At 46.1% G+C, this 15,556-nt stretch overlaps 1 protein-coding gene across 1 annotated transcript in view; it reads right to left on the bottom strand.

The window, feature by feature from the left end:
• The window catches only part of TDRD5 (tudor domain containing 5), a 119,732-nt gene extending 105,096 nt beyond the window's left edge, over positions 1–14,636 (bottom strand). The window contains exons 1-2 of the mRNA XM_069737701.1: positions 14,527–14,636; positions 4,762–4,992 (exon numbers count right to left, since the gene is read on the bottom strand). Coding sequence (XP_069593802.1) covers positions 4,762–4,990 — 229 coding nt within the window. The 5' untranslated portion in view covers positions 4,991–4,992; positions 14,527–14,636. The remainder of the gene's footprint in view (positions 1–4,761; positions 4,993–14,526) is intronic.
• Positions 14,637–15,556: the final 920 nt, after the last annotated feature.

Raw genomic sequence — 15,556 nt, 5'->3', positions numbered from 1 at the left:
TGCCTTTAAGACCAGGGAATACTGGTCATGTGCCTTTTAGACCAGGGAATACTGGTCGTGTGCCTTTTAGACCAGGGAATACTGGTCGTGTACCTATAAGACAAGGGAATACTGGTCATGTACCTTTAAGACCAGGAATACTGGTCATGTGCCTTTAAGACTAGGGAATACTGGTCATGTGCCTTTAAGACCAGGGTATACTGGTCATGTGCCTTGAAGACCAGGGAATACTGGTCATGTCATGTTGCAGAGTCGTTGTGCCCCTTTAATTCAAAGTCCTCGCCCCTGTGTGAGCCGGCCGGGTGTACCAAGATGGCCACCGGGAGTTGCAGAGGTGATAAAATCTCGCAGAGAGCGAGAAGCGCCAATTCGGGGCGGAGCCACAGGCACGATGTGGGCTGAGCCTTGAGATTTCCATTAATAGGCCCAAGCCGGGGCCTAAATTTCTGCAGCCAGCGGGAGCGATACCAGCGGTAGAAGTGAGGGGCGTTGTAGTGGCCGAGAAAACTGAACGCTTCCGTGCCAGGCGAGAATCGCCAGAAAAGCGGGAAGAGCCGCCTTAGGGCGCCATAGTGCGCTTCCGGGGTGCGGCCTACACATCGGCCATAGTCGGAGGCTAAATTTTTGCAGCCGGCCGGAGCGTAACCTCATGGAGGTGGGCCACAGGGAAGCCTGAGACTGCCTGTGAGCATGTGAATATCCCGCTGCAGAGGCCCACCGCTGACAGGATCCACTCACCATCGGTGCACGTCCCGACATGGAGCCGCCGCGGATGACTGCAGGGCAGGTATTGCAGCGTGGACGGTGCAGGGATAGAGGGATAAACCTCAATCCATCATCCCTTTGTTAGGGAGGTGGAGAGGAACCGTCCGCCTCCTTGTGCCATCTGCTTTAACAGTGGTGGGACAGTGGGGGCTGCTCGGACGCCAAAGAGAGGGGCCTCTGCACATCCACGGAGTTCAAGCCTGGCATGGTGCGGGGAGATCGGTGCCCTTGAAGGGGCCCATCGCCCCTAAGAATCAGCCCAGGCTTGGCATCCCACGTCGCAGGAGAGGATACGGAGAGGCGATACTCTCCGTGCTCGCCTGTTCATGGTTCGGGGAGATCGGAACCTTGAAAGGATCCATCGCCCCATTCGTCCGTGGAAAGAATAAAATAAAAAATGTAAAAGGTAAAAATAAAATAAGAAAGCGTTTTGGGTCTGAATAGCAAACCCGTCCGTGTGCCTCCTACAGACACTAAGCAAGAACTGGTTAGCAGAGAGCCAGCAGGAGGGTGTATACTGCAGGGGAGGAGCGAACTGTCTTTGTATCACTTAGTGATACAGTTCCTAGTGGCAGCAGCATACACCCAGGGTCTGTGTCCCCCAATGAGGCGAAGGAGAAAAAAAGTGTTAATAGTTAATTTCATCAGTAAACAATATGCAAAGTGAATGAACAAAAGAGAAATCTAAAACAACATCCATATTTGCCCTTTGTATTCAAAACAGCCTCAGAGCATCAATTCTTCTAGGTACTTAGTTTTTGGGGGAACTCAGCAGGGAGGTTAATAAGAACTATATCCATCATAAAGAACAATGGAGTCCTTGAAATGATGAGATGGCCCCTCAGGACAATGATCCCATCATCATGTCTGGCTGGGATTACATGAAGATTGAGAAGGATTTGCACAAGACTCATAGACGAGTCTTGACTCATGATGCGAGAAACTCGCCCGAGTCTCTCTCATGAATATCCGGCACTGCCGCCGGCACTCGGGACAGGAGTGTGCGGCTTCATGTACTTCTATGCAGCTGCGCGCTCCGATCCCGGTATTGAGGTGAGAGACTCGTGCGAGTTTTTCACATTGCACTCGCAAGTCTGACCCCCGGCCATACACAGAAGCAGAGCCAGGACAAGGTACTTTGTGCCCTAGGCAGATGAAGCTGATGGCGTCCCTCCCACCCAGTTAAACCCTCAGCACCAAAGTAAAGAAATGAGTCAGACTATAGTAACAGGACCCCTAACGTATCCCACCCTTTGTCAGCAAAAAAAAAAACAGCAAAAGTTAAAAAAAAAAGTGATGAACTATAGGGAGGAGGCTAAACAGGGTGTGGGCCTGTCTGATTTCAATTAAAGTGTCCATCATCTGGCAGATGTCCTAATGGAAACTAACCAGAAAAAGGGATACGGATAAGTATGATTGTTTTTCATCCCTTAACGACCAGAGGTATTTTTGGTTTGCTCCCCTTCTTCCCAGAGCCATAACATTTTTATTTTTTGCTCAAAATGACAATGTGAGGGTATGTTTTTTGAAGGACGACTTAAACTTTTGAACAACACCATTCGTTTCACCATGTATTGTACTGGAAAACGGGAAAAAAAATCCAAGTGTGGTGAAACTGCAAAAAAAAAAGTGCAATCCCACAGTTGCTTTTTGTTTTACCTTACCATGTTCACCAAATGCTTAAGCTGACCTGCCATTATGATTCTCCAGGTCATTATGAGTTCATAGACACCAAACATGCATAGATTATTGTTTATTTAAGCAGTGAAAACAAAAAATCCACAATTTGTTTAAAAAAAAAAAAAAAAAAGATTGCGCCAATTTTCAATACCCGAAGCGTCTCTATTTTTCGTGATCTCGGGTTGGGTGAGGATTTATTTTTTGCGTGCCGACACTTTTAATTACCGTATTTTTTGGCGTATAAGACGACTGGGCGTATAAGACGACCCCCAACTTTTCGGGGGGTCATCTTATACACTGGGTGTCGTCTTATATGACGCGCAATGCATCCCTGGGAACAGAAGCCGCCGCATGCATCTCGGAGAGTCGGGAGAACTCCGGGGGCCGTCGGAAGGTAAGTATATCCATATTTTTTTTTTTTTTACACCAATATGGATCCCAGGGCCTGAAGGCGAGTCTCCTCTCCTCCAGACCCTGGGAACCATCCGGGACCGCTCCCTGCGGCGACTTAAGAGCTATGCACATGCCGTACCCGGCGTATAAGACGACCCCCGACTTTAGAGAAGATTTTCAGGGATTAAAAAGTCATCTTATACGCCGGAAAATACAGTATACCATTTTGGTGCAGATACGATCTTTTAATCACCAGTTATTGCATTTTATTGCAATGCTGCGGCGACCAACAGCAGACAACTCCAATCAGGTCGGCGGACTCACCACCGCCACCTGCAAGGTCTTGCTACCTAAGCTGGCATCCGCCGAAGCGTAGGCATGGACCCTGAAAAATTTAGCGAACATGTGGAGGACCGATTATCGCTCTGCAGAGGTGCAAGGCAGAGGACCTATGTCTACCGCCAGGAGGCGCCCACTGCCCGGGTAGAGTGTGCCTTAAACCTAGGCGCTCTGCTCTGACCAGGTAAACCTACAAGTGCAATTCAGCTCCAAGGAGCATTCGTTGACCCAGAGAACGGAAGGGAACCAGACGAAAGGAAGGGAATCAAGAATGACTGACAAAGCCATGATGGGAAAGACGGCGAGGTATGGGAAGAGCCCTAAACCTGTAATCCGCAGAATGTGCAAAAACCGCTGTCACAGTGACATATCACGGCACTTATAGCAAGTGACATGTGCCAGAAAAGATGTGGGCTCCGGCCCACATCAAAGGAGGGAGTCTGAAATCGGTGTACATTTCAGCCCGATGTCGGAAAGGTGTTAACATGCAGCTTGACCCCACATCCCCAGGTTAATAGTGTTTTTCAGGTGACAGGGTCCCTTTAAGAAGTATGTTTTAGTACAGGAGTCCCCAACCTGTAGCTCGGGAGCCACATGTGGCTCGCGGTCCCATGAACTGTGGCTCGCGGATGTCTGTAAGCTTGGTGCATTAGCTCCAGTTGTAGCAAACAGTTATGAAGAGCACATCTGAATATGGTGAATTTTGTGAGCAGCCCTACACAAAAGAACAGATCTGGATGCACATATACTGGTCTTAGGAGTTTTGAGATGATTTAAGTATGGTACGCTGGAGACAAGATGACACCACCTGTCAGAGGAGGTGTTTGAAGCTGGATGTGACAGTGTCTTGGGAGTGCTTTATAGAATACTGAATGGGGGTATTGTAGGAACGCATGGATCTTTGTATACTGCTTTGGGGTGATTGATTTTTGTGGAAAAGCTTTGGTTACTATTATTGTGAGGGGGCGGGAGCTGAATGTGGCTCATGACCCTCTCTCAAGTCTGGATGTGGCTTGCGACCCTCTCTCAGAGCTGAATGTGGCTCTCAAGGTCAGAAACGTTGGGGACCTCTGTTTTAGTACAACAGGAGCAAAAGTAGACAAAAACAGGCAGAACATTCAACTATCTGCAGATGTTGTACCAAGGTAAGAATTCAACACAAGAGCACACTTTTGTACGGCTTCGTTCACATGTATGTATGCTATCAGTTTTTATAATCAGATTGCAAAAGGAGGATCCATTATCGTCTATAGAGAAAGATGCAGTCAAAACTCAACACAATCTAATGAATGGGCCTGTGGGGAAAAAAAAAAAAAAAAGAGGACACCCCATGGATGCAATCCAACACTGAGAATTAACAGGACATGAGACTGCAACAATTGATACAAAATATTATTGCGAATAACCAAAGAGATTCTATAGGCATCTGAAGTAAACTGTGTAATTTAGGATTTACTGTACATGTCATTCACCTGAAATAAGCTAGGTTAAGCGAAAATGCAGCAGAAGGCAAAGTCTCCCAATTCATGCAAAATGAGAACATAATCTGGAAGTAAAAAGGAGGAGATACTCAGGAATACCTACCTGACAACACAACGGAGCCATCGACTTTACTGTGCATGTTTACCACATCCGGCATATCTAGGAGGAGCTCCAAGGTTGACCTGTAGTCTAAGGACCTGAGTGGAAGGGGCTTTCCAATCATCGAGCGATAATCGTGCTCAAGTTCTTGAATACTAAGGCCAAGCTTGGAAGGGATAAGTAGCGAGCGCACTTCCTTTTTCAGGGATTGCAAGACCCGATCCTTGTTCATTTCTGCGTAATAAAAGGATACGACTTAATTTAATTACTCGTCTCAGTATTTTTTTCCTCTTAAAGCTAGCACACAGCCGCATACAACACAGTTGCAAATAACATACTCCTCAATGTCTGTGACCGTTATCACAGGGGAAAATAGATTTGCAAGAACCCTGGAACACTGCAAACCATAGGAGTCCATGGCCACCGGATCCAAGTAATGCAAGTCGGCTAGCTAATACCTGTGGCATCCTTGGTGCCTCTTCTGATTACTTGGCCTCCGCAACATCATTTGTGAATCACGTTACAACATAGAGTTGTACCTCTTCTGATTAGTCCCCGTTCGGGATGCTGCAAATAGTGGGGAGTTTGCAGTGCTCCAGTATGTCAGCCATGCACTACATACATGGCCGCAACACCAGGGTCCTGCAAATATTTTTGCCCAACTCTAGTCATTAGTAATGGGCAGTCCGGCTCTTTTTGGTGATCTGGCTTTCCTGGCTCCGCTAACCAAAAAGAGCAGACTCTCTTTGGATCCTAAATAGATCCCTATTAAATACATGTTCACAGTAAGTGAACACATATTTAAGCTAAGGTTAATGCAGCCGAAACCCGGCCAAAACTCCGTCCGCTTGAGGTTAGCCAGTTAAATTGATGAGTGAGTGAAGTTTTGTTCTGGTGGACAGTGATAATTATGTCTGCTGAACACCTAAATTTTACACCCACTGAGAGATATTCAGAGAATTTAGTAGCTCTCATTAGGGTGCTGGTTCCCATCATTCACAGCGGGGAGCCGGCTCTTTATACCGGATCGTTCGCGAACGAACCATCGACAAAAGTCATGAGCTGTAGAAGAAAGCAGTACAGAAATGAAGTTGTGCTGAGACTTAAACAGCAGCATTCCAGATATACATACAGTGGGGCAAAAAAGTATTTAGTCAGTCAGCAATAGTGCAAGTTCCACCACTTAAAAAGATGAGAGGCGTCTGTAATTTACATCATAGGTAGACCTCAACTATGGGAGACAAACTGAGAAAAAAAAATCCAGAAAATCACATTGTCTGTTTTTTTAACATTTTATTTGCATATTATGGTGGAAAATAAGTATTTGGTCAGAAACAAAATTTCATCTCGATACTTTGTAATATATCCTTTGTTGGCAATGACAGAGGTCAAACGTTTTCTGTAAGTCTTCACAAGGTTGCCCCACACTGTTGTTGGTATGTTCGCCCATTCCTCCATGCAGATCTCCTCTAGAGCAGTGATGTTTTTGGCTTTTCGCTTGGCAACACGGACTTTCAACTCCCTCCAAAGGTTTTCTATAGGGTTGAGATCTGGAGACTGGCTAGGCCACTCCAGGACCTTGAAATGCTTCTTACGAAGCCACTCCTTCGTTGCCCTGGCGGTGTGCTTTGGATCATTGTCATGTTGAAAGACCCAGCCACGTTTCATCTTCAATGCCCTTGCTGATGGAAGGAGGTTTGCGCTCAAAATCTCACGATACATGGCCCCATTCATTCTTTCATGTACCCGGATCAGGCGTCCTGGCCCCTTTGCAGAGAAACAGCCCCAAAGCATGATGTTTCCACCACCATGCTTTACAGTAGGTATGGTGTTTGATGGATGCAACTCAGTATTCTTTTTCCTCCAAACACGACAAGTTGTGTTTCTACCAAACAGTTCCAGTTTGGTTTCATCAGACCATAGGACATTCTCCCAAAACTCCTCTGGATCATCCAAATGCTCTCTAGCAAACTTCAGACGGGCCCGGATATGTACTGGCTTAAGCAGTGGGACACGTCTGGCAATGCAGAATCTGAGTCCATGGTGGCGTAGTGTGTTACTTATGGTAGGCCTTGTTACATTGGTCCCAGCTCTCTGCAGTTCATTCACTAGGTCCCCCCGCGTGGTTCTGGGATTTTTGCTCACCGTTCTTGTGATCATTCTGACCCCACTGGGTGGGATTTTGCGTGGAGCCCCAGATCGAGGGAGATTATCAGTGGTCTTGTATGTCTTCCATTTTCTAATTATTGCTCCCACTGTTGATTTCTTCACTCCAAGCTGGTTGGCTATTGCAGATTCAGTCTTCCCAGCCTGGTGCAGGGCTACAATTTTGTTTCTCGTGTCCTTTGACAGCTCTTTGGTCTTCACCATAGTGGAGTTTGGAGTCAGACTGTTTGAGGGTGTGCACAGGTGTCTTTTTATACTGATAACAAGTTTAAACAGGTGCCATTACTACAGGTAATGAGTGGAGGAAAGAGGAGACTCTTAAAGAAGAAGTTACAGGTCTGTGAGAGCCAGAAATCTTGATTGTTTGTTTCTGACCAAATACTTATTTTCCACCATAATATGCAAAAAAAATGATAAAAAAACAGACAATGTGATTTTCTGGATTTTTTTTTCTCAGTTTGTCTCCCATAGTTGAGGTCTACCTATGATGTAAATTACAGACGCCTCTCATCTTTTTAAGTGGTGGAACTTGCACTATTGCTGACTGACTAAATACTTTTTTGCCCCACTGTATCTCATATATAGCATGTATTACTAAGAGGGGCATAGTCAAAAGAGAAAAGGCTGAAAGTAGAAGGTTGCGAAGTGCATATGAAAATGAATAAGAATGACGTTTGAAACATAAAAATGTTAATGTCTCTGTCTTAGAATTTTTTATTCAATATGAAGAGTAAAATCACCCTCTTGTTGAGCGCATAGTGATACAAACATTGGTTATGGGCTGCTACAAGGCACCAGCTCATATTACCAGAATATGCAGCTCCTACGGACACTCCACTAAATCAGTTTGTACAGTAGTAAAAGCAGAAACGTGAAACTAAAGGCATCCTAGGAAAACTGAACTCCGAGCCCAGGTTCAGAGGCAAAATAACCAAATAACTCAGTCTAAAATGAAAGAATGAGCTAAACAAAGAATGTTGGTGGGAGAGGTGTCCCCAATTAGAAAGGATTTTACAGAGAGGGTAAGGCTGTGTGCACACATTGCGGATCCACAGCGTTTTTTGCCGCATGGAACTGCATCAAATCCGCAGTGTACTGCACAACCAATGTAAGTCTATGGGAGCCGCAGATTTGTTGTGCACATGCTGCGGAAAAAGCTGCACCGAAACGCAGCTTTTTTTTCCGCAATATCTCACTTCTTTTGTGCGGAACTGCAGCATTTCTGCACCTATAGACTTGCATTGAGTCGGGCACATCCGCAGCAAAACCGCAGATGTAAAAAAGATCTGCAATTTCGCTGCAGATGCGGGTCTGAAAAACACTGCAGTTCGGGAGGAGGGAAGTGTGTGGGGTGAGTGTGGGCGGTGACTGTGTGCGTGTATGTGTGTGCTGGCGTGGTCTGCGGGCTGTTCGGATGTGTGCGGCACTGTGCGGGACTGTTCGGGTATGTGCAGGGCTGTCCGGGTGTGTGCAGGCATCGTGTGTAGTCCCATCGGGCTATGCCTGCTACAGTGACAGTGACTGACAGATTAACCAATGATGGGACAGTAGTAGTCCCATCATCCGGCTAATGTGTTGAATGTAAAAAAAAAAAACACCACAAATGCACATGTACAGTACATGCACCATGCAACACGCAGTACATACAACCAGGGCTGTGGAGTCAGAGTCAGAGGTAGTTTTGGTTGGAGTCGGAGTCAGTAGATATGTACCGACTCCAGCTTTAAAAAAAAATGTATTAATATTTCATAATTGAACTTTCATATGAATTTTATAAATGTTACTCAAATATATATGTTCTATCAAACTATGAACAACAGTGATAAGCAGTTCTGCTGGAGATAGAGACATTTCTTACTTCTTGTGTGTCACTGTTCTCCACTGCCCTTATCTAATCTTATACTTGGTTAAGGTACCGTTACACTGAACGACTTCCCAACGATCACGACCAGCGACACGACCTGGCCGTGATCGTTGGTAAGTCGTTGTGTGGTCGCTGGGGAGCTGTCACACAGACAGCTCTCCCAGCGACCAACGATCAGGGGAAAGACTTCGGCATCGTTGAAACTGTCTTCAACGATGCCGAAGTCCCCGGGTAACCAGGGTAAATATCGGGTTACTAAGCGCAGGGCCGCACTTAGTAACCCGATATTTACCCTGGTTACCATTGTAAAAGTTAAAAAAAAAACAGTACATACTCACATTCCGATGTCTGTCACGTCCCCCGGCGTCCACTGTGTCAGCGCCGGCCGGCCGTAAAGCAGAGCACAGCGGTGACGTCATGACGTCACCGCTGTGCTCTGCTTTACTGCCGGCGCTGACACAGTCAGTGCAGGAAACTGACGCCGGGGGACGTGACAGACATCGGAATGTGAGTAGGTACTGTTTTTTTTTACAATGGTAACCAGGGTAAATATTGGGTTACTAAGCGCGGCCCTACGCTTAGTAACCCAATATTTACCCTGGTTACCAGTGAACACATCGCTGGATCGGCGTCACACACGCTGATTCAGCGATGACAGCGGGTGATCAGCGACCAAAAAAAGGTCCTGATCATTCCTCAGCGACCAACGATCTCCCAGCAGGGGCCTGATCGTTGGTCGCTGTCACGCATAACGATTTTGTTAACGATATCGTTGCTACGTCACAAAAAGCAACAATATCGTTAACAAAATCGTTATGTGTGAAGGTACCTTTAACCTCATGCTGCCCCAACCCCCCTACTTACAATGTATGAAACTGAAAGTGAAAATGTGTTGCAAATTCTTAGTAGTAAAGCTCTTCCTCTACACTAGATGTTTGGTGTGCGTCTTCCAAGCATCTCACAGCTGCTACTCAGAAGAGGAAGACTGTAAGAAGTATTATCCTTTCAACAAACTTTGCATCAGTTAACTGTGAGTACATGAGGAATAACAGAATTTAATTTCGAAAAATATTTGGATCACAAGGACCGTGCAAAGCGTTCCCGCATAGAAGAGTCATCCCCATCAAAGAACACAGTCAGTACATTTCAGCAGAATTTTTCATGTGCACTAAAAGAAATTGAGAAATTTGACCGTTCATCAAAAATAACAGCGCAACAAGCGATTCCTCTGTATCCTGACATTGTCAGAGATGTTGCCCGAGTGGTTACTGCTTTGCCACCAACCCAAGTTAGTGTAGAGAGGATGTTCTCTGCTCTCAAAATAATTAGATCAGATTTAAGGGCATCCATGAAGGAGGATCTGACAGAGGCAATACTTTTTCTGAGGACAAATTTATAGGTTTCTTCTTATTAACTGCATAACAGTGTTTATTGCATATTTACTTACAAGAGTTTAGAAAAGTTTATAAAAGTTATTTGCTATATTCTAATTGTATTCTAATAAATATAGTTTTTGCTCTAAGTGGTCTGATTACTTATATGATGGTGAGAAACTGAATAAGCACGATGTTAATATTTGACAACAGTAAATTTATTGTTACGAATTGGCCATTTATGAAGGAGTCGGAGCCAGAACCTGATAAAATCCAGGAGTCGGAGTCGCAACTGTGGTTTACCGACTCCACAGCCCTGCATACAACATACAGTACATACATACATACAACACAGTACATACTCACCATCACCTTGATCCCCCAAGCCATTGTCACGTGTATAAAATATTAAAATAATAAACAAACAATATACTCCCTGATCCGCAGATATCCAATTAAAACGAGTGTCCCACAACGATCTCCCGTGGAGAGCTGCCACATCAGCTGATGCGACCACTCACTAGGGGCTCCAGGAATGCAATGATGAAAGGTATCCTTCCGCACTGTATCCCTTCGCCACTGTGAGAAATAGTTCCTACTCTCACTTGTGGCACTACTGTGTGGGAAAATTACCACGCCGCTTTGCCAGAAAGTGAGACCAATGAACTCAGGTAACCTCTTCAGTGATGCACTGCAGGAGCCATTGTCTCCTGTCAGTGTGTCACTGGAGGCCCTATAGAGCAGTGACATCACCCAACGTCACTGTTGTATAGTGGAGATCGTCGTGGGACACTCGCTATTAATTGGACTACGGACCAATTAATTGGACAATTGGACACTCGCTATTAATGAGTATACGGTTGGTTTATTATTTTAAATTTTTTGCAGGCGATCGAGTATGGTAAGTATGGTGAAATTAAGACTATTAAAAATACTTTTTCTGGCTGTGTCTTTTTCTTTTTTTAACTCTTTAACTACTATAGGATTAGTAATGGATAGGTGTCTTATTGACACCTCTCTATTATTAACGGGGCTTAATGTCACCTTACAACCCCTTATTACCCCATATCCCACTGCTACAGGGGAGTGGGAAGAGAGGGGCTAAGTGCCAGAATTGCAGATGCGCCATTTCAGGGGCGGCTGGGGGCTGGTATTTGTAGCCGGGGGGGGGAAGGGGGGGGGGCAAATATCCATGGCCCCTCTCTAGGCTATGAATATCAGCCCGCAGCTGTCTGCGTAGCCTTTCTGACAATAAAATGTGGGGGGACTCCACATCTTTTTTTGAAGGGTCCCCCTATTTTAATAGCCAGCAAAGGCTACGTAGACAGCTGCGGGCTGATGTTCATAGCCTGGGAGGGGGCCATGGGTATTACCCCCTTCCCAAGCTACAAATATTGGTCCTCGGCCGTCGGTTTTCCCCCTCTGGCGCAGAAAATTGTGCGGGAGCCCACGCCATTTTTTTTTTTTTTTTAAATTAAACGTTCATTAATAAACATCGGCCTTGCTATTATAGATCTATGGATAATCTATAGATATATTTATAGATATATTGATAGATACATAGATATATCTATCCATATATCTATAGGGTATGTGTCCACGGGCCGGATTGCCGCTGCTTTAGACGGAGTGGAAAACTCACTCCGCCCAAAGTGCCGCCCCCTTCTGTACGCTCGGTGATTCCGGATGTGTTCATTGCACACATCCGGAATCTCCGTACCCCATACATAGGACCCTGTGATTTACCTTGCGGTGACGCAGACATGCTGCGTTCTAAAAAGACGCGTCACATGTCCGTAAACGCAGGGCCTCCAGATGCGTGTTCGCATGCATAATGGAGACGGGATTTCATAAAATCCCCTCCACTATGCGGTAACATCTGGACGCTGCGGGTTGAACACTCTGGTTGTACGCAGCATCCAATCCGCAGCTAATCCGGATGTAATCCGGCCCGTGGACACATACCCTACACTATCCATACATCTATCAATAGATATATCTACCCATCTCATTCCTTCTATCTATCTATAGATCTTACTATCTGTCTGTCTATCTATCTGTGTGTAATGGAGTGTGGGTTGGACAAATGGAAAAGAGGAGGTTGGACAATATGACATCACAAATTTTTTTTTTGTTCAATAATACATCTTTATTTAGCTTTCAAAAATGCATAAAAACCGAGTAAAAACTGCACCAAAAATGCATCAAAACCGTGCAAAAAACATAAAAACGCAGCTGCGTTTTCTGCCAGGAGATGCAGATTTTGTGCAGAAAATTCTGCACCCAAATCTGCAACGTGCACACACTTTCACACTAGCGTCGGAATCTCCCCGTCGCAATGTGTCGGGCAGAGATTCCGACGCTAGCGTTTAACGCACTGCACAACGGAGGCAGCGGATGCATTTCTCCGGCGCATCCGCTGCCCCATTGTGAGGTGCGGGGAGGTGGGGGCGGAAAAAGCGGTCTGTCAGGAGCAAAAAACGTTACATGTAGCGTTTTTTGCTCCCGACGGTCTGCCAAAGCACGACGCATCCGTCGCACGACGGATGCGACGTGTGGCAATCCGTTGCAATGCGTCGTCAATACAAGTCTATGGGGAAAAAACGCATCCTGCAAGCACTTTTGCAGGATGCGTTTTTTCTGCAAAACGACGCATTGTGACGGATTGCAGTTAACGTTAGTGTGAAAGAAGCCTAAGAAAAAAAAACCTAACTTTTCTTGTTTGTGGGTTTGCACTTAGGATACTCCAAAGCAGTCCTTGGGGGGGCAGGAAACAAAAAGAAACAAACTAACGGACCTTGCAGTCTGTAAGGTCGTGCGCCCAAAAGAGCCATCCAAGAATGCAAAGGTGTGCACAGCCTTTAGGACAAAGTGAAAAATGTGACGGATGACCAGACCATCACCATGGGCGAACATAATTTACAAATCAACTGGTAGTATTGGACCATTGAAAAGAGGAATAGAAGGAGAGTAAATCTTGTAATCTGTCGAATATCCAAATAGTAGAGGAAGGGATCCCCTAGATTGAGGTGGAGGAAGAGCAGGAGGACAAGACATTCTCATTCAAGTGGACTGGAGGAGATCACTTTGGCAAAAACGAGGGAGCTAGGTACAGTAATGCTTTATCTTGGTGAAATATAAAGAATTGAGATTAAAAAATAAAACTAAGAGGGTGGGGACACTAGGGATGAAAATGTCCTCCTATGGAAAAGGCACCCAAGGAGACCCCTAGTGTAATTGCAAAGGTACATTTGAGCCAAGAGTGGTTCCCCTGCGCGATGCAAAAAAAAATTTGGTGATTTTTCTATTTCAAGACGATTTATGCAGAATTGTAGAGTAAATGCTGCCATGAATCAGGTCTGACGGTCCTCGGCTTAGTCCAGAGGCGTCCCCGGCCAACTTCTCCCAGCCCCTCTCTAGCCGACTGACAGGTCTGTGCATAGACATGGCAAGGAACTTGTCAGCGAAGAATGCTCAGGGCTGCTATGACCATAGTGAACCATCAATGGTGGGCAGCCGTGCAGCGACTCACCGCACTGCCAGTAAAAAGAGACCGGCAGAGATCGATTTATAAAGAAACCCCACACCTTGCCCCATGGCGGCGCAGCCTTAGGCCAGGTTCACATTTGCGTATGTGTGCGCAGCATATAACTGCGTACCGATCCGCATGCGCCTTGCGTATATATTTAACAATGTGTACGCAGGGACATGTGTTAGCATGCGGATGCGTACGCATGCATTGTTTCACGTGTGCGGCGAACGCAACATGTTGCATTTTTTGAGGGGGCAATTTAGCGCAGTCATACGCAGGCGGATGACTGCGTCAAAACAACGCATTACTGTCTATGTGAATGCATTGGTACGCATGCGCTTGGGTTTTTCGGACTGAGCATGTCCAGGACACGCCCTCCTAGAAATACCGAACGCATGCGCATAATCAACGCAAACACAGGCAAAAATGCATACAAACACAGCCTTCTTTTTCGCCATCATGCCTAAGCTGATGTGGATAAAAAAAACAGCATAACCAAGTGTTTAAATGTTTTGGCACGCGTTTGCGCATGCAGATGATACATTGCGCACAGAGACGCTAGTGTGAACTTAGCTTTAGTCACCCATTAGCGCCATGTGACCTCCCATAAGGGGGATATGGGACATAACAGCGTTCAGGCTCAGCTGCACAACCACTTCTTGCACCCTGTGTATGGCTGCAAAGTGACACTGATGTACAGCACTGGTAGCAGAGGGCGCCATGCTGGGAAATACCGACCACTTTGCGCCAGTGTTAGTAACTATCCCTCCCTGCAGTCCTACAGCAGCAGCCCGGCCGTAAAGCTACGCACTAATGCACACTGAAGCGCTTACTGGACGATTCCTCCGCGACACAGCCACCGTACTGCAGACTGCGCCTCCTGCTACTCAGCACCGCGGTCTCCTCCAGCGCGGGACTCAGACGCCTGCAGATCCCTCCGCCGCACTCCAATCACCTCAGTTTAGTTTGTGTAGATTCTTCCGCGCGAAAACAAATGGCGTTGGGTCAAACAGTGAATGGGTTTTTTTTTTCCCTCCGTCTTCCTACGCTCACATCAGAAAACCGGTAGGAGGAAAAATAAGTGAAGTAAAGGACTCTTGTCAGGTGCTCATTGGACAAGTGAGGTAAGGTGAATGTTTACTACCGTGGTTTGCTTTACGGCATCTCAGCTATTTTGATGGTAAAGTCCAGATTTCTTAAAAATCTTCTGATATTGTTTTTTTGTCCTTTTTTTAATTGAATTTAATAACATCTGCTCCAAAATCCATGTTTCAAAAACCTCAGTGTGAACCAGTCCTAATGGCATAAAACATGGCTATAAATAAGCAATACTACCTCACTCGTCCACAACTTCGGAGGTCGTTCATCATTCATGGGCTGACAAATGATTGGCCTGAGCAGTCACATGATGCACCTGCAGACGTCTTCTCTCAGGACAATGATCGGCTGCAGCGGTCATGTCAACGATGATGTCATCCCTGCAGCACTGGCAGGGACCACCAGAGCGGCGCTGAATAGATGAGTACTGTGTATTTATCCTTGTAGCACAATTTCTGCTCCATCACAAGCAATGAATCTGCAGCAATTCATTATAAAGCCGCAGCTCACCATCATGGTCTGAAGTTACCCTGGACAGTGTACAGATCTTCTGCCCAGGACCACCATCAGGGCATTACTGCTAAGACTGGTGTTGGGGCCTGGTGGGCAGAGGGGGCCCGCCCCGTCTCATCTACCCATCGGGCCCCAGCGGCAGGCTTCTGCCTGTACATTAACTGAACCTGCTTCCAAGACACTGGTTCAGTTAAACTCTATTGCCATCCGGGCCTGGGCCCGCACGGCAATAGATAAAAGCCGCCAGCAAAT

The sequence above is a fragment of the Ranitomeya imitator genome, chromosome 8, assembly GCF_032444005.1.
Source record: "Ranitomeya imitator isolate aRanImi1 chromosome 8, aRanImi1.pri, whole genome shotgun sequence".
In the NCBI taxonomy this organism is placed as follows: domain Eukaryota; kingdom Metazoa; phylum Chordata; class Amphibia; order Anura; family Dendrobatidae; genus Ranitomeya; species Ranitomeya imitator.
The sequence above is the reverse complement of the archived record's forward strand: the minus strand, read 5'-3'. Positions and strand labels throughout refer to the sequence as shown.